The 26,289-nt window shown below is 54.8% G+C and overlaps 1 protein-coding gene across 1 annotated transcript; it reads left to right on the top strand.

Annotated features, from left to right (window-relative positions):
• Positions 1–1,301: 1,301 nt before the first annotated feature.
• Positions 1,302–26,025, top strand: SESN2 (sestrin 2). The gene is made up of 10 exons (XM_044997837.1): positions 1,302–1,693; positions 14,333–14,398; positions 17,269–17,466; positions 18,308–18,490; positions 19,024–19,236; positions 20,399–20,549; positions 21,048–21,166; positions 21,547–21,737; positions 22,180–22,324; positions 22,947–26,025. Exons 1-10 carry the CDS (start codon positions 1,604–1,606, stop codon positions 23,031–23,033), a joined length of 1,443 nt encoding a protein of 480 aa, XP_044853772.1. The 5' UTR covers positions 1,302–1,603; the 3' UTR covers positions 23,034–26,025.
• The last annotated feature ends 264 nt before the right edge of the window (positions 26,026–26,289 follow it).

Below are 26,289 nucleotides of genomic sequence, written 5' to 3'. Positions count from 1 at the left end.
TAATGTTTGTTTAGAGTTATTTCCTTTATTTATTTAGAGGTTGTTTTGATTTTCGTCTCTGTGTTTGGCAGGTTTATTTGGCTAAGGCTCAGGTTTTGTTTATTAGCCTTTAACATGTGGATTCAGGTTGTGTTTTACCAGTAGCTGGGAATGGGCGACGGGGGATGGATCACTTGATGATTCCCTGTTCTGTTCATTCCCGCTGGGGCACCTGCATGGGCGGTGGGTAGGGGAGACTGTGCCTCCCCAAACAGCCAGGTATGGCCCTGCCCACACCACTTTGTCAGTGCTTCTGGCCTTCCCGGGGCTAGGGGCTGCAGCGGTGCTGAATGCTCTCCCTCCTGGACCTCCAGGGCTGGGGGGGCTGCAGGCACTAGCCAGCCTGGGGTAGGGGCTGGTGGCTGCAGTACAGGGGCTCTGGGTTCCAGGGGGTGTAGAAGGGGTGGGACCTTGGGTGGAAGGGGCAGGGCTGAGGGCTAGCCTCCCCCAGCCAGTTCATGTGCCACCCACGGGCACCTGGCATTGGCCACTGTTGACAGACAGGATACTGGGCTAGATGAACCTTTGGTCTGACCCACTATGGCCGTTCTAACTTGTTATCTTTAGATAGCTCCATCAGTCTTAGAAGGGGGGTGTGGTGGCTGCTCAAAGTGCGGGGACGGTTACAAGGGGTCACAGATCAGGCCAAAAAATAGATTTAAAAATCTATTCAGGTCACATCAAGCAGTTTTACCAACACTGCTGCTCCCAGATTATGACACCCCCTCCCCCACACACTTTTTTTCAAACCACTTTAAGCTCTGTACATAGGCAGGTGGCTAGATTTTGATCTCAGGAACAGGGATGCACTTTACGAGAGGGACCTTTTATACATACTTTCAGTTGTAAGGGCTTTTGTCCTTCCTTGTTCCTCTCTAACCTTCTCTCATCCACTCCAACCCTCCCCCCGCAGGAAGATCAAGTGTTATCTCAGTGTATTTCTCCAAAGAAAACTAAGAAATCCCGTGATGAGGGCGGCACAATCCGATGCGCGTCTTTGCTGCATTCAAATGGCAGCGTTCAGCCCTCACTAACAGCAACTTTTGCACCCACTTCTCTTCCAAGGAGGTCCGCTCTGCACCGAAGCTGTAAACAGCGGTTGAAACTAGCATTCCCGAAAGCCCCAGCGGCTCTGTCCTCTCCTATTGGAGGAGAAGTTTAGGGGGCCGAGTCACGGCGCTGGAGGAGGCTCCTCCTCCTGTAAGGCGATTGGCTCCGCGGGCCGTTCCGCCCGCCTGGAGCTTTATGAGAGAGCAGCTGGGGCCGGGGGCGCGCCTGAGCCGCGGGTCCGGGCTACGTGCGGTCCGGCGGGTTCTGCTGAGCCCTGGGGCGTTCTAGAACGCGGATGCGCCCGGACGTTCCAGAACCCTGCGGCGTTCGGACGTTCGGCCATAGAACCCCGGGACACCGAGCTGCCGCCGCCGTGAAACTGACGCCTCCGCGGGCTGCCCGATCCGCTATGCACCTTCAACCCCCGGACAGATAACCGGAGCCGCGGACCGAGCCCCGAGCGCAGCACGTCTCCCCCACCCCGCCGGGTGCCGCCCCCTCCCCGAACGGCACCATGATTGTCGCAGGCTCCGATGGCTGCGGCTGCACGGACATCAAGGGCTATTTACCCTGCGAGCAGTGTGGTGATTTGAGGAATAAAGAGGTAATGGAAGGGGGAATACCCCCCCCTCCGGGAGCGGGGAAGGGCCTTTGTGATCATTTTCCAGTGTCCTTCTCTCCTTTGCTGCCCTGGTGTGTAACTTAGGGGCTGTTTACTTTTCCAGTCTTAATGATTTGGGGAGGGGGGCGCTCCAGATCCAGCCTGGTTGCGTAAGGGACTGTAACAATTCTGATATGCCACAGTACGTTTCACCCCAGTTGCATCAGCTAGTGGACGGGGGATGCAAGAGGGGCGTGAGGTTGGCGTACCAGTGACGAATATGGGCGCTCTACCTGCAGTGATACAACCTTGCCGTGTCTCGCATGTGTAGCGAGCTGAGGTCTGTGTCCCTCTCTCGACTTCTCTGGTTCTTTGGAGGCAAATCAAAGTTTCCATTTGACTTGCTGTTTGGCGAAGAGGGCGCAAGTACAGACATGCCCCAAAGGGGCTAACCACGTTAGGAGGGTGGGGGGATGGGTGGTTAGCCAATGTGGCAACAGATCGGGGGGCTTGAGACCACGTTTAAGAATCACTCTTCCTGACTTCTGAGAGAACAAGCCCCTTCTCTCGTTGACAGAATTAGAAGTAGAAGCAGAATTAAAAAGCAGCTAACTATACCTTCCCTTCCCAGAGGAGTTTTTCCCCGACACCAGTTCCATGTTCTAATATTTTATTTGTATTTTGGATTTCCTGGCTTTAATACATCTGGGTCACTTTGAAAAGCCTGGCAGGGCTCATTAAGATTTTCTTTAGCCTCCAGCCTTAACTCCAGTTTAAGAAAAAGATCCCCCCCTCCCCCATCTTTCCCTCCCCCCCTTCAAAGATGTGAAGGAGATGAGTCTGCTCCCCTGGGTTACAGAAACCTCCTTTGACTCTAAATGGCTAAATTCTGAATCGCGATTCTCAACTTCCTTGGGTTCGAAATGGCCCTTTCATAATATTTACCCACTTGGCTCTTGGACAGGGGATTTTACTATCTTAAAGCACAGCTGCCATCTTCCGTGTCCACATTCAGTGGGCCCAAGTGCATGCAGGCAGAGCCCTCCAAATGCACTTAGCTCCCTTTTGCTAAGGTGGTGGGGACCACCTGCTTGGAATTGTGCAGCGAAGTGCTCCCAAGAAGTTAAAATGTGGCTTTGTGCCTTGCGGAGTGCTGAGGACAATACAGTAACTAAAAGCTTTCTTGTGGAGGGGGCAGGGTTGAGTTTGAGGGCCCTGAGAAACTTTGGTGGATGAAAGGGAGGGGGGGCAGCTCTCAGTTCTCTGAGGAGAGAAGTAAATTAAAATCTTTTGTTTCACGGGAAATAAATGTGGGGAAGAGGCAGGTGCAGATAAGAAGGGCAAATAGACTAGACTGGGTTGATGGGCCCTGTGCAGTTTGTCTGCTTGGTTTCCATGCACTCTTAACTGTTTCTTTGGCCCCATCTGGGCACCTTGGGGGGCTCAGTGGTTTGAGGCAAGTTCTGCGTGCAGGAATAATAGCCTAAAAAGAGGACAGAAGCTGGGAGGGGAAACTGAGGCATAGAAAGGGGTCACAGCAGGTTGGTGCCAGAGCAGGGAATAGATGGCACAATACCCAAGTTTCCCAAGTGCCAGTCCAGTGATTCTTGGCACACGGCTTTTATCATTCTTGTCTCACTAGTGAGGTCCAGTAGTTACATAGAGACCTTGGTTATTTTCAGGCACTGTGCTTGTTTTAGAAGATGGCAGAACTGAATCCTCTTGTGAACAGAACTTCATTGTGCAGAAAACGTTTGTCTCTCATGTAGACCTGGATGGGGGTGAGCAAGAATACAAGCTTTCTCTTCCCTGACCTCTGCTAGGGTGTTTTCAAAATAGAGTTTCATTTATGGGGGAGCTTGGAATTTGGTGCTAGTCCACAAATGGGTTTGGGATTTGGGAGTTGTATAGAGGAGCAATCAGCATGTCAGGGCCTGAAGTGCTCTGTATTTGGTGCTGCGAAGGCTTTATTATTAATCATGTTAATTGGGCAGTGCCTAAGGATCAGCCATTGTGCTAGGTGCTGTACAGAGCCGCAGACAGTCCTTCTCCGAAAGCATTTACAATGTAAATATACTAGACAGACCCAGGGTGGGGGAAGAGGTAGAACACACAAGCAGAGTGAACAATGTCATGGCAGCAAATTGTATGTTAATTCCATGGGTTTTGTTTTTTATGGTAGGTTAGGTAGAAGGGGATGAGCTAAGTGGAAAGAAAAGTGAAGAGAGAGGGGACATTAATGGAAAAAGGGATGGGGTCGGAGTTGCAAAGGGCTTTAGAAATGCCAGAGAGACAAGGTGGATGAGATAATATCTTTTGCTGGACCAACTTCTGTTGGTGAGAGAGAGCTTGTACAGAGCTCTTCTTCAGGTCTGGGAAAGATACTCTCAGCATCACAGCTAAATGCAAGATGGAACAGATTGTTTAGCACAAGTAGGTTGCACATCTTGTAAGGGACCATTCAATTTAGAGCAGTCCGTTAACACTTCTGCAGTCATAGGAGAAAAAAGGGGGGTTAGTGGGTTACAGATTGTTGTAATAAGCCATAAATCCAGTGTTTACCATGAGTGGTTCCTTAGAATATGTGCTAACTACTTACACGAAACAGTCTGTTCCATTTTGCATTTAGCTGTGACACTGGGAATACCTTTCCCAGCCCTGAAGAGCTGTATGGCTTGAAAGCTCTCACCAACAGAAGCTGGTCCTATAAAAGAGATTCTCTCACCCAGCTGGTCTCTCTAATCTCCTGGAACCCACAAGGCTACAGCTACGCTACAGAGGGGTTCTCAAACTGGGGTTCGTGACCCCTCAGGAGGTCACATAGGGGGGTCGCAAGCTGTTGGCCTCCACCCCCAAGCCCCACTTCACCTCCAGCATTTATAATGGTGTTAAATGAAAAAACACATTTTTTATATTTATAAGGGGGGTGGGAAGGTCGCACTCATAGGCTTGCTGTGTGAAAGTGGTCACCAATACAGAGGTTTGAGAACCACTGATTCTTCTCACAGACATCCCTGCAAAGTATTACCCTTTTCTGCGGATGAGGATGGTGGGAGGGATCAGAGGAACTGGGGCTATCCTGATTTCCCCCAAGACTGCAGAGCAAGCTGGTGACAGAGGTGGGAATGGAACCCAGGATTCTGTATGTTCAGGCACGTGGTTTAATTACTAGAGGATGCTTCATCTTAACATTAGTAATGCAACTCTGAATCTGCCAGTCCCATGGGTGGCCCACCACATCCCTTCTCCTCTAGAGGCTAGCATCTTCCTCGCTTTAAGGCTGGTGCACCAACAGTAGAGCTGTTCAAACTTGTGGGAATTTCAAAGCTTTAGCAAAAACCTTGCCACTTTTTCTCCATTTTTCAGGCTGAAATCTTTCGAATTTCAGAATGTTGACAATTTAAATGGAGGGGAAAATGGAGGGGAAAATACTATTTTATAAAAAATAGGGACACTTTCCCCTGGATATCTTTGCATTTTCCCTTTCTTCCCTGCCCCACCCCAATCAGCTCTACTCCAGACATAGGGGGATTGGGGTTCCCACTCAGAAGCTGTGGAGTTTTGTCCCCAGATTAATACACTGTAGCTTTTAAGTAATAACATAGAGTGTTGCTCCTAGAAAGGGAATGCAGCTGGAAACCACTGTTCAGCAGTGAAGAACCTACATCAAAAAAAAACCCCACATGATGTGAGGGCGCAAGATAGGAAAAGCTGTATAGGAATGTTTAAATAATGAATATGTAGCAATGAATGAGACGCAGTGAAACTGTTAGTGTAACGGTGATCTCTGCAGGTTGGGATCAGAACTGCTTAGCTGTCTGTCTCAGGCCATGTACTGCTACACCCAAAAGAGATGCCCTTTCATCTCAACTGTTAAGGGTAGGAGGGGCTGAGTTCTGTGCTTCCTCAAATACGGTGAAGCCATCATGAAATTCTTCAGTCCCCATACCATGATCTGCACTTTCAGAGCACCTTTCATTTTGAGAAGTGCATTGAGATTCATGGACAGGAACGAGGCTGCCCAAACATGCTGGCGTAGTGGGTACAGGATCTGTAGGGTTTCACTTTGCCCACCATGGAGATGCAGCCACCTCTGGGTTGGAACGCAGCTGTGTGCAGACTGACACGTTAGGTAGTGGTTCAGGTCTCCAACTGAAGAATACTGTAGCCAGTTGAAATGGCAAGGGGGGAATTTTTAGGGAGGCAGAGTGCAATAACCAGAGCTGGGATGCAGCAAGGACACTTCCTCACCCCTTCACAAAAAGTGTCAAGAGATTGTCTAATGTTCCATCCAATTCATCACTATGTCTGAGGCCAGGTCTACCACTGACTTTGGTATAGCTTGCATCACTCAGGGGTGTGAATAAGCTCCCCCCGAGCGACACCCACCAAAGCACCAGTTTGGATGGGAGAGCTCGCCCTCCAACACAGCTACCACCTCTCGTGGAGGTGGATTTATTCCAACAGGAGAGCCCCCTCCTGTCAGCAGAGTGTCTTCGCCACATGTGCTACAGCAGCTGCGTGGAGGTAGCATTTCTAGAGTAGATTAGCCCTGACTTTCCTATCACTATCCTCGCCAGATTCCATCCGGATGCTGTTCATTTGCCTTGCCTGTATAGATGGTAGCTGGCTTCAAAACGTGTTGAGATCCTTTTTTGTATAAACGGAGCCATAGATAATAAACTGGTTTTCTGGTACAGGCAGTAATTCTGTTTGCTTAATCTTTTTATGTCCTTATCAGGCATGCTCTTTGCCCTGCCAAACCGTAGCGAGGTACTGGCAGACACCCCACAGTTCACCAAGTGGCACCAGAGCTCCCAGACCGTTAGCGCTTGTTGCTGGGTGTCCTGTCTCCAGCAGCAGCCGACGCGAGATCTTTCAGTGGGGGCACGGATGACTTCCATCCTCCAAAGTCGTTACAGCACAGGCCTCTGGGAATCAAGAGACCTGGCATAAGCTGCTGCTTGTTTCCTCCATGCCTCAGCTTCCCTTTTTGTCGAACAGGGGTAATGCATTAGAGGGTGGTGTGAGGATTAACTGGCCAAAGGGAACCATAATGCACCAAATTATTAATACACATGATCTGCAGTGAGCCGAACAAATCTCCACGCTCAGCGTGCCTGAACAATGACTACAATGCAACGTTACAGGTGACTAGTAAAGGGGGGAGGGCAGAAGAGGATTGTGCTGACATCACTGGTGGAGAGTAGTTAAAATAAGTACAGCTGATTACCCATTGGTTCTTCAAGGTATTTTGTTTCATGCTATCAGAATGTTCTCCTTTTGAAGAGCCATCTGGCACCTCTGACTGGGTGTCAACACCTCCTGGAGTGAAACATGCAGGGTGAATTGCATCACAGGAAACCTGCTTGTTTGTTTGTAACGTGCACCAGCCAGGTGCAGAGGCAGCCTTGTAAATAGGGAAGGAAGAAGGGACAGGCAGCCCAGAGGGGAACTGCTGCTGAATGGGAGTATCAGGACTGACTTGGGGGGTCTGCGAAGGGGGGGGGGGTTGTCAGAGGAGATGGTGTATTGGGTAGTCTGGCTGGCTGGGCTGCAGGAGAGAGTTGGGAATATGATAAAGGTGATTTTGGAAGATGGGGTCTTAAGCGGCAAAGGAAAAATTAGCTGCCTAGGACAGGTTGGTCATCGGTGGGTGAGCCAAAGTGTATTTAATGGGATGCTGCTTGGAGGTGGGGTCACGGGAGCAGATCTCACTATATATAAAGGCTTTTGGCCTACAGCTGAGGGATACATCCAGAGTGGATTGCTCCTGGGCTCTTGGCAGGGGAAAGGGGGTGCACAGAGTCTCTCTGGTGGGCTCTTGGGTGACTACAGAAGGGTTTAATCCTTCCTCAGGGTGTCCTTTGCCTTTTTGCCTGAGCGAGTTGGTTTTGGGGATCATGCTGGGAAGGGCAGGAGCTTGCTGTGTGTTTCTGGTTTTGCTGGGATTTTCCATGGGAACCTCGGGGATCAGGTGCCCAACTCCCACTGGAATTCAGTGGGATTTGGAGGCCTAACTCACTCCCTTGGTTGCTTCTGACTAGCCCAGTTGTCCTTTGGATGGTCCAGTGATCAGAGACACTGATCACCCCCTCTTCCCCCATAGCCCTTCTTAACTTGTCTGTCTCCAGCTGCTGATGTGCAACTAGTGGTGCTCCGGGCATTCAGAAAACTTCCAACATTCCTTCCTGCGAGGAGAGTGAGACATGCCAGCCCCACCATCTAACTTCCTGTTTGTCAAGGAAGTGCTGTAATTTGATTGGCACTCTTGTTTTGCTGCAAACCTGAGCTCCTGCCAGACATGTGGCAACCCATATCCTGGAATGGACTGGTGTAAACCTGGCTGCCTTGGATTCTTGAAGAACCAGGATTGGCAGAGATCACTAAGTGGCATCTGTTTCCCTGTGGGCCCATTGCATCAGTTAGAATAATTTGAAAAAAAAAGTCCCAGGATAAGCCTATTAGCCACGATGGGCAGGGATGGTGTCCCTAGCCACTGTTTGCCAGAAGCTGGGAATGGGCGACAGGGGTGGATCACTCGATGATTCCCTGTTCTGTTCATTCTCCCTGGGGCACCTGGCATTGGCCACTGTCAGAAGACAGGATACTGGTCTGGATAGACCTTTGGTCTGACCCAGTATGGCCATTCTTATATTCTAATCTCCCAGAACTGTTCAGTCATACTGGCCACGTTGGATCAGAACTATTTCATAGATTTCATAGATTATTAGGATTGGAAGGGACCTCAGGAGATCATCTAGTCCAACCCCCTGCTCAAAGCAGGACCAATCCCCAAATGGCCCCCTCAAGGATTGAACTCACAACCTTGGGTTTAGCAGGCCAATGCTCAAACTACTGAGCTATCCCTCCCCTATGCTAACTTGCACCTGCTTATTGCTACCAGGATTGGTTTCCATGACCAAAGTGGGCAGGTTTTTTGTTTTTTAAAGAACTAGTTTGTAGAGAAACATGAGAACTATCTAATGCACCTCTCACTGCAGTATGTAGCTATTGATCAACAAAAGATCAGAAGAGGTATTGAGGGGGTTGTAGATAGGTTCCTCCTGAGATAAGATGATTGGAGAGGAGATATGGGTAGAGTACTTCAGCCAGCTACAGTTTATAAGCATGATCTGTATGAGGATGTGGGGCAGATCGGAACTAAGGCCTCAGTTTCAGTGATGCCCTTGAGCATGCACTTAACTTTACGTCCCCAAGCAGTCCATGGAAATCATGGGCTTATGTACTTTGCTGAATTCAGGCAAAGGGAAATAAGGAATAATTTAAGGACTTGTTTGCACTGGGACTTTTGCACTGGTGCAACTGCCCAGGTTGGGCTAGACTGGTGTGACTTGTACTGGGGTGGCTTATGCTCTTACAGCTACACCAGTGCAAAAATCCCCAGTATCAGACCCTCCCTTGGAGGAAATGGTGTAAGAAAAGTATAAAGGAGTTCTGAAAGGTCTGGAGAATGGTGAGTGAGCTTACAGGTACGCTGGAGGAACTGAGCGTGATGAACTTCAGCAGAAATTGGGTGACTGCATGGAAAGAAATGTAAATTGACAGGAATACACGGTTGAATGATAAACATGAAGGGATGGATACTAATCACACTTAGCTCTTCAGTAGGGATTTTCATCAGTCGATCTTGAAATGCTTTACAAAGGTCAGTGTCATTATCCCCATTTTACAGATGGGGAAACTGAGGCACAACAGTAAAGTGACTTGCCCAAGGGCACCCAGCAGGACTGTGGCAGAGCCCTCTTAGGACACTCAGTCTGCCTCCCAAACAAGCCCTTCATGAGAACCTTTTCCTCTAGAAATAAACACAAAGCTGGCCAAGCTGTGTTTGGAAGCAACTCTTTGGTGGAGGGCAGGAGAGACTCTTGCTGATTGGCATTTGCCGTAATGGGGTTTGTTGCCCAGGGTGTGTTTACGCCCTTGCTTCGTTCTGCTCGCTTTGTCTGAAGGTGCCTGACAGGGTGGTGTGTGGCTAATGCTTTTTTCTGTGTGCAGTTTGCCTTAGAAATATCAGAGTTGGCCAGTGTTGCTGCAGAGGCGGGTCGGTGCATGTGTGTGTGTGTTAGGAGAGGAGTTTTGTGACCTGTCCTGGTTAGAGAACGGGCAGGGATGTTGAATCTTTACCAGATAGCCTTTTCCCCTGGGCATTCGCTGGGCATGGGAGTTACCCAGTGGTGGGGGGTCCCACTTACCTATGCCCTCTACTCACATTTTAATCATTTTTTAATAAGATCTTCTCTTCTTCTGCTCCCATGTCACAAAGGACTGAAAGCTGGGGACCTCCATGAGTTCTCTGGTCCCCATAGAACCTCGAGGGTAGACGAGAGGTGAATTTCCAATGTGGAAAAAATGAGCAGGATTTTTTTCCTCTTTCACTGTGTCCACTATAAAGGGAAAAAAGCGAACCAGTCCAGTTCCCCTCCCTTCCCCTACACTTCCACAGGTCTCTCTTAAAGCTGGCTCTAGCTATCCCAAATCCCTGCCCTTTACCCCTCCAGCCCATGCCCTTGGCTAACGCAGGTTCTCCGGCCTTGTTTCTAACCCTAGAGTCTGCTAGGCAAGATTGCTGCCGCAGCAGGTAACATCACCGTGAACTTTAGTAACCCGGGTAGGCTGGGGTGACAGCCTGGTGTGATTGGCTGACTCGAATGTCTGGTGACAACCAGCAACCTGGTTCAATTAGGTGTCACAATGTGGTCTAATTCCCTCTTGGCCCAGCCTGTCTGCTTCCTCCTCTAGCTGCTCGATGCCTGCTCCTGTCATTGGACTTAACTGGGAAACTGCCCTGAGTCCCTCTGAGCTGTTACTTGTGCATCTGCAAGGGGTGAGGGAGAGCAAGGGTTAGCCTGCAAAAGCACCTGGCCTGTGCCTCTCAGCAAGGGCTTGGCTGGGGTCCATCCTACACAGTGTCCGCTAGCAGTCGCCTGTGTCTGGAGGTGGAAGCTCATGAACCCTTTCGTTCTGTCCCCCGTTGTCGTGTCCGTCCCGCCCCGTGCGCCCCCCCCCCCCCCGCTAGGGCTGGTTCAAAGGAGCCTTTATGTATCGCTCTCAAACGGTCTTAACAAGTAGGAACTGTCATGTGCGTGGCCCATGTGCATTTGAACTGTTGGAGGGTGGCAGGGGGGCCGGCCATGTTCCGTGTGTTGATATGACCCGGTTGGGAGTTAGACCTGATGACCCTTGTGGTCCCTTCTAATTCTATGATCCTTTGTGCCTGTTCCCCACTGAGCGTGTCGTCCGCTGATCATGCTCTGATGCTGTACGGCTAGTTCAGCGCTGGAGCAGGTTCCCTAGGGAGGTTGTGGAATCCCCGTCCTTAAGGACAGGTTGGACAAGCACCTGATCTATCGTGGCCCTGTATCAGGACCGGGGGAGGGACTCCTCCAGCCTAACGTTTTTGTGATTTCTGATGTTTGTTTTTTATGCCCTGGCCTTAAAGCAGTTTTGCCTTTTAGAGGCTGAAGATAGAGATTTGAAGCTGCGGTTCCAAAGGCAACATGTCCCATCTCCTCAGGGGGCGGTAGGAATTTGGGGTGACTTTACCACGGAACGGATCAGTTCCTTGCTAAGTGCTATGCAGACTCCTGGTACAAGGCAGTTCCCTCCTCGGGGAACTCAGTCAAAGGTTGGGTTTAAAGAAAAATGATCTCTCTGTTGGTTAAGGCTCTGGGAATCAGGAGTTTGTGGACTGTCTCTTCACTGATCAGTTCCCCATCTCATGCAGATGATAATACTCCCTTTCCTCCGTCCTCTGAGACTGCGAGCACTTTGGGGTAGGGGCTACCCGTCACCTGGTCTGTAGCTCATAGCACAGTGGAGCTCTGATTTCGGCTGGTACCTCCAGGCGCTGTTGTGATCCAAGCAATGCATTTCCCCCTAGGCTTTGAAAATTGGTACACAAATAAGATGCTCTTGTGCGAAAGAGAAACGAGCAAGTCACGTTTCACCGGCTGAACTGAGTGAAATACAACGGAGAGAAGCATGAGGACAAACGTACCATGGAGCAGAGAGTTCGTCAGCGTGTTACGAGTGAGGCAGCTTTAAATAAGCCGCCCTCCTTGACATCTCTAGGTCTTGGCTTCTCCCTCGCCCTTTGCCAATGCCCTCGCTCTCCTCCGGCTTCAGAAAATTGCCTTTTAAATTTTAAATCCCCTCCCAACTGCAGCTGGGCTGCTGTCACGGTGGGTTCAACTCAGTGGTGGCACAAGTGGCTGCAACCGGGTGGAGCTTTACGCCAAATGGCGAAGTTTGTGGCTTAATTCTGGAACATCTGCACCAAGCCTTTGGAAGGGCTCTGTGCAGCAAGGCAGGGACAGTCACCCTATGTGCTTGGGATGTGTTCCCCTTGTTAGAGATCCTTGGGCCACAGTTTCAGATCTCAGGGTCTTTGCCCTCCAAAGGGGGAGGGGGGGAGAAACAATTGGGTACAGTGCAGTTTACTGTGTGTGGGAAAAAGAACAGGAGTACTTGTGGCACCTTAAAGACTAACAAATTTATTGAAGCATGAGCTTTCGTGAGCTACAGCTCCTATGCATCCGAAGAAGTGAGCTGTAGCTCACGAAAGCTCATGCTTCAATAAATTTGTTAGTCTTTAAGGTGCCACAAGTACTCCTGTTCTTTTTGCGGATACAGACTAACACGGCTGCTACTCTGAAACCTGTGTGTGGGAAGAGACCTGAACCGGTTTGTCTGCTTGAAATCAAGGCTTAAAGATCTTTGCAAAAGTTGAAGGGCTTCGCCCATGAGTTCTTGCTTAAGGCTTGTTTCCCCTTTCTTCCCTGTGCTCTGTGTGGCATACTATCCTCCACCCCAGAAGTGGCTGCATTTTAGGGGTGATGTCTGTGTACAGTTTGGGATCTTGTGGAGTGAGTGTCACTCCAGTAATGCCACTGAGGCAGTGGAATGCAGCCACTAGGTGCTGAATGGCCCATCCTGATCCTGCTCACAAACACCTACCCCTCCCGCACACACCCCTGGAGGGCAAAGGCAGCAGTCCCCTCCCCGGAGCATTTACCTTGTGTACAACTGGAGGGAACCCCTCCTGAAAAGAAGCTTTAGGGACTGAGGAGAAGCATTTGTTTGGAATACACCAGTGCCCTCTGCAGCTATGCATCCCACCCTCCCCCTTTCTCCTTCAAAAGCATTCGCACCCTGTGGTTCTTTAATACCTAAAGCATCCCCAGCTACTGCAGCTGATGCCTGTAACCGTTCAAAGCTAGCTGCCTGGGGGTTGTCTGAGGACCCTGTGGTGTTAGTTTGCTCCCACTGGGCCCAGAATGGCCCCGGGGTGACCTTCAGGGCATTAGGGTGGGGAATTTGGACTTCTGCATTGCCTGGCTTGTGGTCGTTGGCTGTTTCACTCTAATTGCTCTTTGGTTATGTTTGGGGGGATTAATCTTCTGGGGTGTTCCTTGTTACATCGAGGGCTCCTAGCCCATTTGGTTGGGGGATCTATATTCGTGTGCGTTTGGTGCTCTCACCAAACCCTCCTCCAAACAACTTAAGCCACCGTCACTCTTGCTGAGTGAGACCTGCTTCCCTCAGCGCTGGCTCACGTAATTCAGAAGCAACATACATGTGTTCTCCCCGCTTGTCGGCAAAGATTGATGGCGAGATCTGGGCCTGGTGAATTTCACTATCAATGGCAGGTGCCAAACCTGAGTGGTGGTCTGACCCTGCGTGCCAGGTTGCAGTGCCACCCCCTGCCAGCCCAGACATGAGCAGTTCTGTGGGTGCGTTTGAACCCACGTTAAAGCTGTCTATGCTATCACGTCTCAGTGCCTTGATTTCCCTCCCCCTACCCCCCCGCAGGGTGCTCCAGGTAACCGAAGACCCAACACAGCATAAATAATTAAAACCACTGGACGACTCAAGTGAGCAAAGGGCATCTCGTAACGCCGTTCTGCTCTTTTCATTTGCGTAGTTACGGGGTCAGAAACTTGGCACTGAATCTCCAGCCCCCAGCTGAACTGGCTGCTACAGTATAATCTTCCACCTTTACATTCCCTTCTGTGTATCCAAAAATTGGGGTGGGGGGGTGGGGGGTTAAGCACTGCTTTTAATTAAAAACAACAAACAAACAAAAAACCCTCCAGCTCACTGAAAGGTGAAATGCAATAGGAGCTGTCCTGGTGTCAGACTAGCTGTGTGAAGCAAAGCTTTCTATGCAACAGAGCCATGCTATTTCATCAGGCAGCACAAGTGCCCGTTATCTGCACCAGCCCTGCAAGGGGATATCCCTTTTAAAAGGTTCTCTTCCACCTCCTGGCCAGAGGCGGCGTGTGGCTGGTAAGTTGCAGCACCCCTGGCTCACATGGAGGTGTGCCTGATGCAAACCCACTCGGGGAATTGCTGCAGGCTTGTTTGGAGGAGGATGCACAGACAGAGCAGCTCCGAATACCTGGCTACTTCGGGGAGTTGTCTGATGAGAGAACTGCATGAGTCACCCCTTCCTGTCCCACTGCCTTCACCTGGAGGCGTGACACCAGCTCTGATTTGTCCCTCCTCTGGAGGGAAGGCAAGCAGCTCTCACCCTGGCAGGATTGGGACAGCCCCAATCTCTTTCAACACCCCACTGGGCAATGTCTTAAAGTCGATTCCTTTTTTCGTCTTTCCTAGGACAGAGGAATAAAACTCCCCCGGCAGCTGGGAAGAGGCCCGAGTTCCTTCATCCCCGTGGAGGAGGTAGGATATGGGAGCAAATTGATTTCTCTCTGAGGCTCCTGGGGGCAGATGTGTTCCCCACTCTTTGGGGCTGGGGCCGCAGGGGAGACTGGAGGTCTGATTTCCAGCCCCTGTTTGCCAGGGTGAGAGAGCTATGGAGGAAGCGAACTGTCTGACTACTTAGTGCGTGGGGGAGGATCTCCGTGTGGGGAGGGAGGGAGGATCTCTGTTTGATCCACCTCGGCACCCCAACCAGCTGAGCAGCATGGACGAGGGTTGGGAAGGAGTCTGTCCTTGTGGATCAGTGCTGGTGGGAATACCTGGCTGCACCATAGATTGGAACGGGAGCCATTGCAGGGAGGTGGTATAAGATTCCCCTTCGTTCGCTTTCTGCCCACCCACCATGGCCTGTCGTGCTCATGAGCGAGCTGCTCCAGTGCAGGCGGTGGTGAGAGTCGGGTTGGGGTGGTGAGGCAGCAGCGAGGCGCAGCCCTGGTGCGTGGCACAAGAGGGCCCCTTGTGACAGCAAGACGGGGGGCAGGCCGGGAGGGAGAGGTTTTTGCGTGCCAGCTGCATGGGGATAGAGGTCCGGCTGTGTGCTCGGTGTGGGAGAGTGCTGGCCTCCATGGCCTCTAGCTCTCAGCAGGCTGCATGGGGCTTCTCCAAAAAGATGGAGACCTGCCTAGGCTCCTGTGCCGGGGAAGAAAGATTTCTTCTCTCCCCCCACCGCCCATGTGGGGAGGCCACAGGAGAGGGGGGATCTTGGCCAGAAACGTCTCCAGGGGAAACAGCACAATCTAGTGCTGGGCAGGGGTCTGAGTTGTGACCCGGATTTCTCTCGCGGCCTCCCTCTGCAGTCACTGCTCCTCTGAGCCTCGGGTAGAAACAGGGCTGTGTCCCTTGAGCCCCAGACGGCAGGTGCAGCGAGGTGCCGCTCCAGTCAGGTGACTCTGTGCCCAGATGGGGGGTAGGGGGCTTGTCGATATCCTCTAGGCCAGGGGTTCTCAGCCTCTTTCTTTCTGAGACCCCCCCCAATATGTTCTAAAAACTCCATGGCCCAGCTGTGCCACAACCGCTGGTTTTGTGCCTATAAAAGCCAGGGCTGGTGTTAGGGGGTAGCAAGCTGGGCAGTTGTCCAGGGCCCCGTTCCACTGGGGCTCCCACAAAGCTGCACTGCTCAGGCTTCCACCCCAGGTGGGAGGCTCAGGGCCCCGGGCTTCACCCTGTGCAGTGCGGCTTCGGCTTTCTGCCCTTGGCCCCAGTGAGTCTAAGGCTGGCCCTGCTTGGAGGCCCCCCTGAAACCTGCTCGAGACCCCCTAGGGGCCCCGGACCCCTGGTTGAGAACTACCCCTCTAGGCAAAGGGGGTTGCCTGGCCCCGGGTGTGCTCACGGGCCCTTCGGCAGAGCTGGGCACTTGCTTCCCTTGACTCCATGCAGCAAGACAGGGGCTTTCCGTATCACTGCTGTCGTCATCGCTTGGTTTGTCCAGCGACCTTCACCGCACTGCTCACAAACAATGAGCTAATGGCAGCCCAGCCCGTTCGTGCCCGTCCGATTGCATCATCCACCTTTCTAGCCCGGGGCTCGGGCCCAAGGACGGTGATTAAACAGCTCCTAATCGCCCTGCTATGAGACCGAGATCTGCTCCGCTTCTGGTGCCCTCTGGGCAGGTAGCCACCTCCTCCTGATTCCACCCGGGCACCTCCCAGCAGGCCTGTCGAGCCCTGGCTGGCCAGCAGCCGGATCGCTGTGTTCCCGGGCCGGCTGCACAGTCAGTTTCTTCTACCACTGATGTCAGGGTGCAGAGCTGGGCACCCGCCACTCCTTATCAGGGCTCTCTTGTTGTTGTAACCCGGCCTGCCGTGTGCTGGGGGGCGTGGCGGGGGAGGAGACGGCATGCGGAGGGTAGCTTGAACAAACAGACCTGTTGCATCAGCTGGCGGGGCGCCAGGGCTGCTGCAGGAAACAGATCGAGCCCTTCTTGAGCTGGGTTTCTATTGGTTCCTCTCCAAACCCCTGGGGAGCCCCGAGAGGTGGGGCAATCCCACTGTTAACGATTGATCGCAGCTGGGCTCTGCAGGGCGTTCGCTGCTTGTTGCCTGTAGGCGCTGGGGGCTGCAGAGAGGCGAGCTGGGCAACAGGCTTGCTCCAGGGTGCACAGCGTGGGTGCCTGAGCTCGGCAGTTCCTGGGGCCTGGCTCTGCCCTCGGACTCTGCTGCCTTTGGCTATTACCAGTCCATGTTTGTATTGAACCTAGAAACCACAGCCCTGGACCAGGCCCTGGTTACGCTAGGTGCAGTACAAACATACCAAGAGTCCGTGCCCCAGGGAGCTTGCAATAAAAGGGTATTCGTTCCTCCCAGCTTTGTAGGGTCCCTTCCCAGCACCGCCCCAGCTGATTTGGCAGGACTCTCGGCAGGTAGCTTACCCTCTTGTCAGGGCCAGTCACGCCCATATTAGACCTCCTGGGGGGCTTTGTGGCCTGCCGATTGTAACGTGCCCCTAAGCGTGTAGATAAAAGGAGCTGCCTGTGTAATCCCTAGCGCTCGCTAAGAGCTAAGTGGTATTACTCTGTGCAGAGCATTGTTCTCCGTGCTTGTTATGGAAAAGCCCCAAAACAAAGCCATTGTTCCCTGTAGCCCAGACCTCCTGAACTCCTGTCCCTGCCGGCTGTGGGGCGGCTGGAGGGTTAGGGGGCAATCGGTGTGTTGAAATGACCCTGATGCAAGTGCTGCCCTCTGGGGACAGGCCTGGATGGTTAGCTGGGAAGCTTGTGCTGTTAGCACTTGGGTTGGGGCAGCCGCCTGTCTGACCCCCATTGTGTCCCACGATAGATGGGGCTGTGGGAGCCTCCTGGGGCAGCTGCATTCTCAGCATCTCTCTCCCCGCAGATCCTGCAGGAGGGCACGGAGAGGGCCCAGCGGCAGCTCTTCATCGAGGCCTTCGTCTCGGCGGGCAGGGTGGATAACGTCACCATGGTGATGGGGCTGCACCCGGAGTACCTGGCCAGCTTCTGGAAGACGCAGTACCTGCTGCTGCACCTGGACGGGCCGCTGCCGTACCCCAAGCGCCACTACATCGCCATCATGGTAAGTGCCTCTGGGGGAGGTGGGCACTCGGGTCCTGTGGGGAACAGGTGAGCATCTGCCTGCCTGGAGGAGAACAGTTCATGGCGCTTTAGGGCGCGGAATTGGGAGCAGGGGGGTAGAACTGAGTAGTGGTAAATCTGCATATCAGGAACCACTTGCTAAGAATGAGATGGATTGGGCCCCGGCTGGGGTCTCCTGGGGGTGGGGAAAGCGACCAGGGGAAGCATCCGAACTGCTCTGGCTTGAGTCCATGTAAAGACTCCACTGGCCAAAGTACTCGCGCGTCGTTCCCAAATCCCTGAAAGCGGAGCCCACCCGCGGGAAAACAAATTCCGTTCTCCCCGCAGCCCCGGCCCGTTGCTAGAGGCCTCTCCATAGTAACGGATACACCTGGCTAGCCCTTGAGGAGCAGCCCCTGCTCAGGACAACACTGGTGGGGATCGTCCTAATCTGCTCTCCCTGCCTTGAGCACTCACGTCATTAACGGTGTTGGCGTGCAAAGCATTGCGGGCATCCGAGTTGGCTCCCAGTGAAAAGAACGGCAGATGCCCCGGGTCTGTTACACTTGGATCACGTTTGGAAGGGTTTCTAAAGCAGAGCGGCTGGAGACCACCTTTTCCTCCCATTAAAAAGACAGCTGAGAAGTTGGAGAACGGCTGAGGTCCGTCCGTGTCCCCCAGTCCATCCCACGTCCCGGGCTTGGGGACACGCGGCCCTGGAGACTGCACAGAAGGGAAATGCCCTGGGCTGACCTGGGTCGGGGGAGAACCCGCTAGGTGGTGATCTCTCGCATCTCAAATGTCCTTACCGTAGTCGCTGTCTCCTCCACCCTCGCCCCCAGGCAGCGGCCAGGCACCAGTGTTCCTACCTGGTTGGCTTCCACGTGGCGGAGTTCCTGAAGGTGGGCGGGAACCCCGGCTGGCTCCAAGGCCTGCACTGCGCCCCCCAGAAACTGAGGAACCTCAACGAAATCAACAAGATCCTGGCTCACCGGCCCTGGCTCATCACCAAGGAGCACATAGAGGTGAGTGCCCGGAGAGGGGCGGGGGGAGCTGTGGTCTGCCCAGCAATAAGCAACCTGGGGGGGGCTCCTTTTCCCTCTTGTCCCAGCTCATAGGGAGGGTGTGGAAGAATGTGGGGGCACCACCTCCTCTGTGGCCCAGCAGTGAAGAGGGGAAAGGGCAGCGTGGTGTCGTGCTCGTACCTGGGATGCGCTGTCCTGAACTGAAGGATGCAGAGTGGTGGGGGAGGGCGGCCTGTGGCTCTGGGCTCTCCTTCAGCTGAGCGGGTGGCTGCGTTTCCCAGCTCGTAGGGAGGGTGGGGAAGAATGAGGGGGGCGCCACCCTTCTGAAGGCCCCTCCGGTCGCTCTCCTTCCTCCTCCCCCTTGGTCGCAGAATCCCAGGCACGGGGCACAAGGGGGCTGAGGATCTGCAGTGGTCTGTGTGCTACTCCCCTCTATCTGCCCCGCACTGGGTCTGTTGGGGGAGGGGGATCTACTCACCGCATGCGTCCCCTCTGGGGCAGAGCTGACCCGGGAATGTGTGCGCGCGTTTCAGGCCCTCCTGAAGACGGGCGAGAACAGCTGGTCCCTGGCAGAGCTCATCCAGGCCCTGGTGCTCCTCACGCACTACCACTCGCTCGCCTCCTTCGTGTTCGGCTGTGGCATCAACCTGGAGACCGACCAGGAGGGCGGGCATGCCTTCCAGCCGCCTTCGCCACGCAGCTGCGACAGCAGCCCTGCCTCCGAGGACGGAGTGAGCGGCTCCAGCGTAAGTCCGGGGCCCTCGAACATCTCTCCTGTTCAGGTGTAGCTGGTGTCCAGTAGAGCCACCCACCCAGCCGTGGCAGAGCTGGGATGGAGGTTGCAGAACGCTAGGGGCTAGGGAAGGGGTCTGTGTCTTTCCTCCCACCCCTCCCCGATCTCAGCACACTGGCCTGGAGCTTGACATCCTGGGAATTGCTCTGGGTTCTTCCATCCAGTAACACGCTGTTCATTGTCTCCAGGCCACTGAAACAGTGGGACTGGTCCAGGCTGTTATGACACAGAAAATCTGGAGGTGTTTCCTGGTTCCGTCTGGTGGTCTCGTCATGGGGTGGATGGGTTAGGAGCTGGGCCAGTGAGCTACCAGGCTTTCCATGTGCCGATCACAACAGTTAGTTCCAGAGCCTGGTGCGAACGACTACCAGGGAGGGGGTTAAATCTGCAGCCCTGTAAACCCTTCCCCAGCCAAACCCCAGGAGAGCAGGTGCACCCCCATTCCTGCTGAGATTGCAGCAAGCTAATGGCCAAGCTGGCTCTGACCCAGCTGTAGTGCCTGCTCTGCTGATGTGGCTTCTTTATGGCCTCTCTTACAGCCCCAGAGAGGAGCATCCGAGGGCTGCCATCCACCGTACTCTCCTCACAGTATAGGGGTGGAGTGGAAGTGGAGCTTAGTGAGAAGATTAAGTGGCTGGAACCCTGTGCACTGCAGCTGTTCAGGGTGGTTCAGCAACCCATAGGCAGCTTGGGGAGGCAAACCATATGTTAGAGCAGCCCTGGGGCTGCTCTAAGTGACCCTGGCGGCTGCACCAGGCCCTGGAGTCAAATCTGGGAGGTGTAAAGGTGACTTGCTCCTTCTCTGCAGTGTCTCCTTAGGAGTGTAGCACAGAATCTAGCCCACAGTCGATAGAGGCACAGGGCCCCGGGTCGTACCTGAATAGTATTGGGCAAAGTGCCAGCTTGGCATCACACGATAGGGATGAACAAAGCCCCAGAAACTGTCCCATTGCCAGCAGCCGATTGCTCTGGATAACAGGCAGATGGTCCCTCCAAGGGCTCCTCTCTGCACCTAGATAAAGGGGCTGTTTTGTGCTTGGAATGAAGTTGGCTGCATCCCTCTCCCAACCGCCGTTGGTGCTGACCCTGCCCGCTCGCTTTCTCTCCGTGCCCAGGGCAAAGATGCCATGCAGGAGGTGGAGGTGCTGATGGCGCGGATGAAGCTGCTTCAGGAGTGCCAGCTGGAGGAGGAGGGGGTCACGCAGGAGGAGATGGAAACCCGCTTCGAGCTGGAGAAGACGGAGAGCTTGCTTGTGGCCCCCTCGGGTGAGGAGGGAGGATGGGGCAGGCGGGAGGCAGAGGCACACGTCTCAACCAGGTCCAAAGGCTTTCGGTGGCAATTCTGCATGGGCCGTAGCCTGTCGCTGGCTTATCTTGAGGGGTAGGAAGGACGAGGCCTTTCTGCCATGGTGGTGCTGCTGCATGATGCTCAGATGCTGTCGGGAGAGGGAAGGAATCCTCCCTGGGGAGACTGCCAGTGGCTCCCTCCACATTGGCTCTGCTCCCTGAGCGGGGAAGGGCTGTCACGGATTCCTGCTGTCGGATGTAATTATCTCACGGGTAATTGGTGAACAGTGCGGTTTGCGTTAATTGCACCTCCCATTAGGGCAGATCATGGCAGCAGGTTTGCTCTGCAGAGGACCGTGCCGGTGACTCAAAGCTCAGGAGTAACGTGGGAGGTGGCTCTGGGGTTCCTTGAGTGGCTCTTTGCCACGGGGCAGCGATAGGTGCTAACGTCCCTGTGGGCTTTTGTCTTCCATCCAGTCGACATTGCTGAGCACACGCTGCCTCCCAATGTCCTGTGCTTCGTGGAGGAGCCGGAGTTTGGATACAAGGATTTCACTAGGAAAGGAGAGCAGGCCCCACCCACCTTCCGAGCTCAGGTACCTTCTGTGGGCTGCGCTCCCCTGATACAGCCGCCCGGCAGCCGTGGGGAGGGGAGAGGCGCGGAGCCAGACGTGTGGTCTGCAAAGTCAGAGGGGGGCAGGAGCAGCAGGACAGTTTGAGGGGCTTCTGATCCCACTGAGGGCTGTGGGCCCAGACTTGGGGCTGGCAATGGTCTGTGGGCCTGGCCCTGTGTTAGCCATCACCAGCCGGTCCCTCTCCAGGGAGCTGTGTCCTATGCCCCAGGCTTGTGTTTTCTCCGGAGGCCTGACCCCAAGTCTGCGGAGAGGCTCCCACTCCTGTGGATGGGGTATTGGGCCGGGCCCTTCGCTCCCGTCGGGGTTTTGGAGCCTCCGTCCCAGCCTCCTTCTCCTGGCAGGATTACACCTGGGAAGACCACGGCTACTCGCTGATTAACCGCCTGTACCCCGACATGGGGCAGCTGCTGGATGAGAAGTTCCAGGTGGTCTATAACCTCACCTACAACACCATTGCCATGCACAGCGGGGTGGACACCACCACACTCCGCAGGGCCATTTGGAACTACGTTCACTGCGTCTTTGGCATCAGGTAGGTAACCGGGGACCCGCTGAGCCCATGGTGCCCTCAGGCACACCCGCTTCTCCCCTCCCCTCTTTCCTTGCTTGCCCCGGGCCCCTTGTCTAGATACTGCAGCTGAGCTATTATCGGAGGGTCCCTGGGAACAGGCTTTGGGGCCTGGTTCGAGTCCAGCCAGTGGGCAGCCGTGACCAAAGCCCTGCCCATCTGCAGGAAGCTGGGGGTCTCGGTCCAGTTACTCTGGGCACAGTTGTGTGTGGATGGCCTGCCTGGGGCCAGCTCGCTCGTAGGCTCTGTCCCTGCCGGTCAGGCCGCAGACCCGTTGTGATGGGGAGGGGAGTTCAGGCGCCAGGGCTGCCGGAGGGGGAGGGAGGGAAGGAAGGGAGGGAGGAGGAGCTGGGCTGAGGCCCTGGCCTCGCCTCAGGGTAAAGTGGATTCTCCCCTCCCCTCCTAGATACGACGACTATGACTACGGGGAGGTGAACCAGCTCCTGGAGCGCAGCTTGAAAGTCTACATCAAAACCGTGGCCTGCTACCCAGAGAAAGCCACCAAGCGGATGTACACCCACTTCTGGAGACACTTCAAGCACTCCGAGAAGGTGCGTCCCCTCGCCGCCCCCAGCCCTGACGCCAGGAGCAGGGCTAGGCAGTGAGGTGGAGCGACGGAGCAAAGCAGAGCAGCTTGTCACGGCCGCGCTGGTCCCAGGCAGGACCAGTGCTAGGCAATTGCTAGGGCCCTGAGCAGCTCAATGGGGGCCCCTGTTAATTATTAGTTGGGGGGTGGGGGACCTGAAACTATTCCTGCTTGGATCCCCTAGTCGGCTAGCCTTGGCCCAGGCTCCTGTGCTTATCCTGCCTCACTGTTGTGGCATTGGCATGGGGAGGATTGGGGGGAGGAGGGGCCCTGCTGGAAGATCTCCCCAGATCCTAGCAGTGATCCCTCTGCCCAGCCCAGTGCCCAGCCTGACCCAGTGGCTGATGCTTGCGGCTTTGGGGGAAGGTGTGCGGGGAGAACCCAGAATGCACCAGGCCCGTTGTGCAGCTCTGCACTGTGGGGAGGAGGGGATCCTCCTTTTCGGCAGCCTAGGCTCTCCCCAGGCCCTGACGGATCCCGACTTCCCCTCGCGCTCCCGTCTCCCGGCAGGAAGGGGAGGCGGCAGGCCACGCTGTCGCTGCGCCTCGCCCCCATCTCCCCCTGAGCGCCCTCTCCTTCCGTTCCAGGTGCACGTGAACCTGCTCCTGCTGGAGGCCCGGATGCAGGCGGCCCTGCTGTATGCGCTGAGAGCCATCACCCGCTACATGACCTGAGGGGGCTGCGCTCCCCACGCCCGGCCAGGGACGCACCTCGCTGCGGGGGAGCCTGGCTTCACCGACGTGGGTTTGGGATCCGTCGGGAAATACTCTGGGCCCCCTGGAGCGATGGTCATGGGGGGCTCCTCCCCCCACTCTCCCCGGGGCCGTTAGACACCAAACTGCTCAGCCCCTTCCCTGTGTAATGAAGAACCACCTCTGCCATGCCCAGTGTTCCTGTGGACGCAGCCCGGCAGGGGCCGTCCTGGGGCCTGTCAGCCGGGCCGCCAGCGAGGGCCGGGCTCCACAGCAGGACTCTTGCCGCTGCCTCGAAGCGGACGTGCCTTTATAGTGTTAGCGTGTAACGAAATCAGACTGAGCTCCCTCCCTCGCTGGCTCCTGCTACCCCTCTGGGCCGGGCACGACCGTCCTGAGGCTGGTGACTAGTGCAGTGGAGAGCAGAGAGCTGAGCTGCCGTGTCTGGGGCTGCTGAGGGAAGGGCCTTGCCTCGTACCAAAGAGCTCTCTGCTAGTGGGGTATCCCGGCTCCCACGAATGTGCATCTTTCTCTTCTCACTGCCCAGCCTGGCCTCTCCACGTGTGTTGCCGTACGACTGGGAGCAGTCCCGCTGGGCACTGGCCATCTCTCACGGGGCCCGGGGGGGGAGGCCATGGGCACAAATTCCCCCAGCCCCATGCTGCTGCCACGGCCACCACACTACGTTTAGTGCCCACTGCTCCTGCTCTCCAGAGCTCTGCTCCACTGACCGCCTCTGGGCTGTGGATGGAGGGAGGTCGGGGCGCGGGTGGGATGCCCCTGTCTGTGGGGCTGTTCTGCACAGCCCCTGCCTCAAAGGGCGGCGGGCGCTTGTCCTGGTAGGGTAACCTAAAGCCCACAGCCTCTTGCGCAGTGCTCAGCCCTGTACACGCCCCGGTCGGGCCATGCGCTGGGTGTGAGCCTCTCCCCCCGGGCTGTAGAGTTTGGGCCGGAAGCTCCTGCTGTCAGGGCCTGGGGGAGAGCCCCTGAGGAACAGGCCACAGGAGCACCCACAGGGGTCTCCAGTTCTGGGCACTTCCAAGCCCTGTAGAAGCAGCAACTTGGACGCCGCCGGGCGTGTTTGTCTTGCACGTATCCTGTGCCCTCATGGTGCAAGGTGTGTGCAGCTCTGCACAGGGGGTGTGTGTGCTGGTGGGGTGGGTGTCTGTGCCGTGTGTGCAGAGAGCTAAATGGTGAAACCCCCGCAGGATGTGTCCCTCCCGCTCTCGGCACCAGGCCGCCCTAGCCACGCACGGAGGTTCGAAACTGTGAATCAGACTTGGAGGCTTGCTCGCTTCACCTCTTGCTACTTGTACCTGGCTTCATCCTGAAACCAGCCTCATCCGCTCACCCCACCCACCTCCGTCCCCTCTCTCAAGCGTCCCGCGTTGCAGCCCCCGCATTACCTACGTCCCTCCCATGTCAGCCACCCCGTCCTCTGTCCTGAAAAGTCTCAGCTCAGAAATAGCCCTTGCTCTGAGGTGCTAGGACGCAGGCGGTGTCGGTGCTGGAGGTGGGGAGCAAACACTGTGTGCCGCTTTCTGACCGAGGCCTTTTTCTTTGTGCCCATTGTTTTGGTCTGCTTTGCACAGTGACCCATGGCTGTTCTTGGAAAGTCAAGAGGCCCTGAGGGTAAATTCACCCCATAGCACCACTTAGGCCTCCGTGAGGCCTATATCCCACTTACTGCCCTGTGTTCTGAAACGGGACGTACGTGGTGCATCGGCCGAATGCCAGAACCTCTGCACACCGGTGAATTTCCCTCTTGCCAAAGACAGAGGGACCATTTGCCTCTTGAGTCCATCCAGGACGGCTGTGAGCAGCTCCACTTTGGACTCCACAACGGAACCAGCCATTCATTGCAGGAGTCAAACTGGGTGGGGATTTTCAGGGTCTCTTAATTGCTGTCAGTATTTCGATTAGCTAGAAACACAAACAAAATGAGCCTGATTTGCCGGCCGCTGTAAGAGAGGCTGCAAAGAGGGCAACTGCTTCTGGGGTGATGTCCACTTAGAACCAGGCATGGAGCAATTGAAACTTACGACCCACTTTTTCTGCCCGGGGCAGATCTTCTCTGGTCACGTTCCTTTTTTGTGGGCAGCATGACATGGTGCAGGATATCGCGTGTATTAGCCATGCTGCATTGTAAAGCAAGGACTATGTACACGCACTCTTGGGGTACAATGCACATGTGGAATATGTAGGTGTATAATATATACACTCCATTGTAAAGCTGGGGTTGTGTACAAACAGACTGGGCTGTACGTAGTTTTGGGTTTTGGTTTTCTTTGCACATGCACACGCTCCTTGCTCTTGCAGTGCAGAGTGGTGTGGGTGTCTCCTTTTCTCTGGCTAGAGGCAATCCCTTTTCACAAGCCTGGGACCTTGTAGCCAACGCTCTTTCCCCCACTGCAGCACTGCACATTCTGGCAGCTGATGCACTGTGAATTCAAAAGACAGTGTGCTGTTTGAGGTGTGCTGCCCCTGCTCCATCAAGCCGGCTTCTCTTACCCGCGCCCGCGTGCGAGGTGAAATGCTCTTGCCCTGCTGGCGGGTTTGCCCGGGGTAAGATCTGGACAGCAGTCTCCCTTGGTGTTTGGGAAGTTGGCCAGTCCCGTATGCCGGTAGGGAGGGATGTGAGACTACAGTGTGTGTTACTTTGCGGGGGTGGGGGGAGGGGTGAAGCAGATGTCTGTAGCTTTATCCAGATGTGCCACAGCATTTCACACTTGTGCAGGTCACTGTGAAATGCCCACTGTGTGAGCTTTGCCGGTCGGCAGCCGTTCCCACTTTCCCTGCGTGTGGAACTGACAGCCCTGCCTGTCACTGCGGTGAAGGACCGGTAGCAGAACTGTAATTCTGTGTAAGTTATTGGGTTTGGATGGGTTTCCTCCCCAGTGGGAGTGAAAATGTTGATTGTTGTGACTCTTTGTTGCCAATTCTGTTTTGATGAGAAATAAAGTTGACTTTTTTTTCCAAATGCCTGTTATAATAATTGTTAATTTCCTTCCCCGGGTGCCCTGTGTCTGAAACAAGCTAGAGCTGCAGCGGGTCTGCTCTGCCTTCCTGGAGAGTGAAATTCCCCCCCAGGGCAGAGCCCACACTAGGCCGTGACCCTTGTTCAGTGCACGCTGCAAAATCTGGCCGCTTGTGTAGGTACCTAAAACAGGAGCTGAGCTCTCAGGTCAGTCGCGTCCCAAGCGCGGGGGCCGAGCGCTCTGGGAACCCTGGCCCAGAG

Source organism: Mauremys mutica, chromosome 23 (assembly GCF_020497125.1).
Source record: "Mauremys mutica isolate MM-2020 ecotype Southern chromosome 23, ASM2049712v1, whole genome shotgun sequence".
Taxonomy (NCBI): domain Eukaryota; kingdom Metazoa; phylum Chordata; order Testudines; family Geoemydidae; genus Mauremys; species Mauremys mutica.
This window is presented reverse-complemented; position numbering and strand designations above follow the sequence as displayed.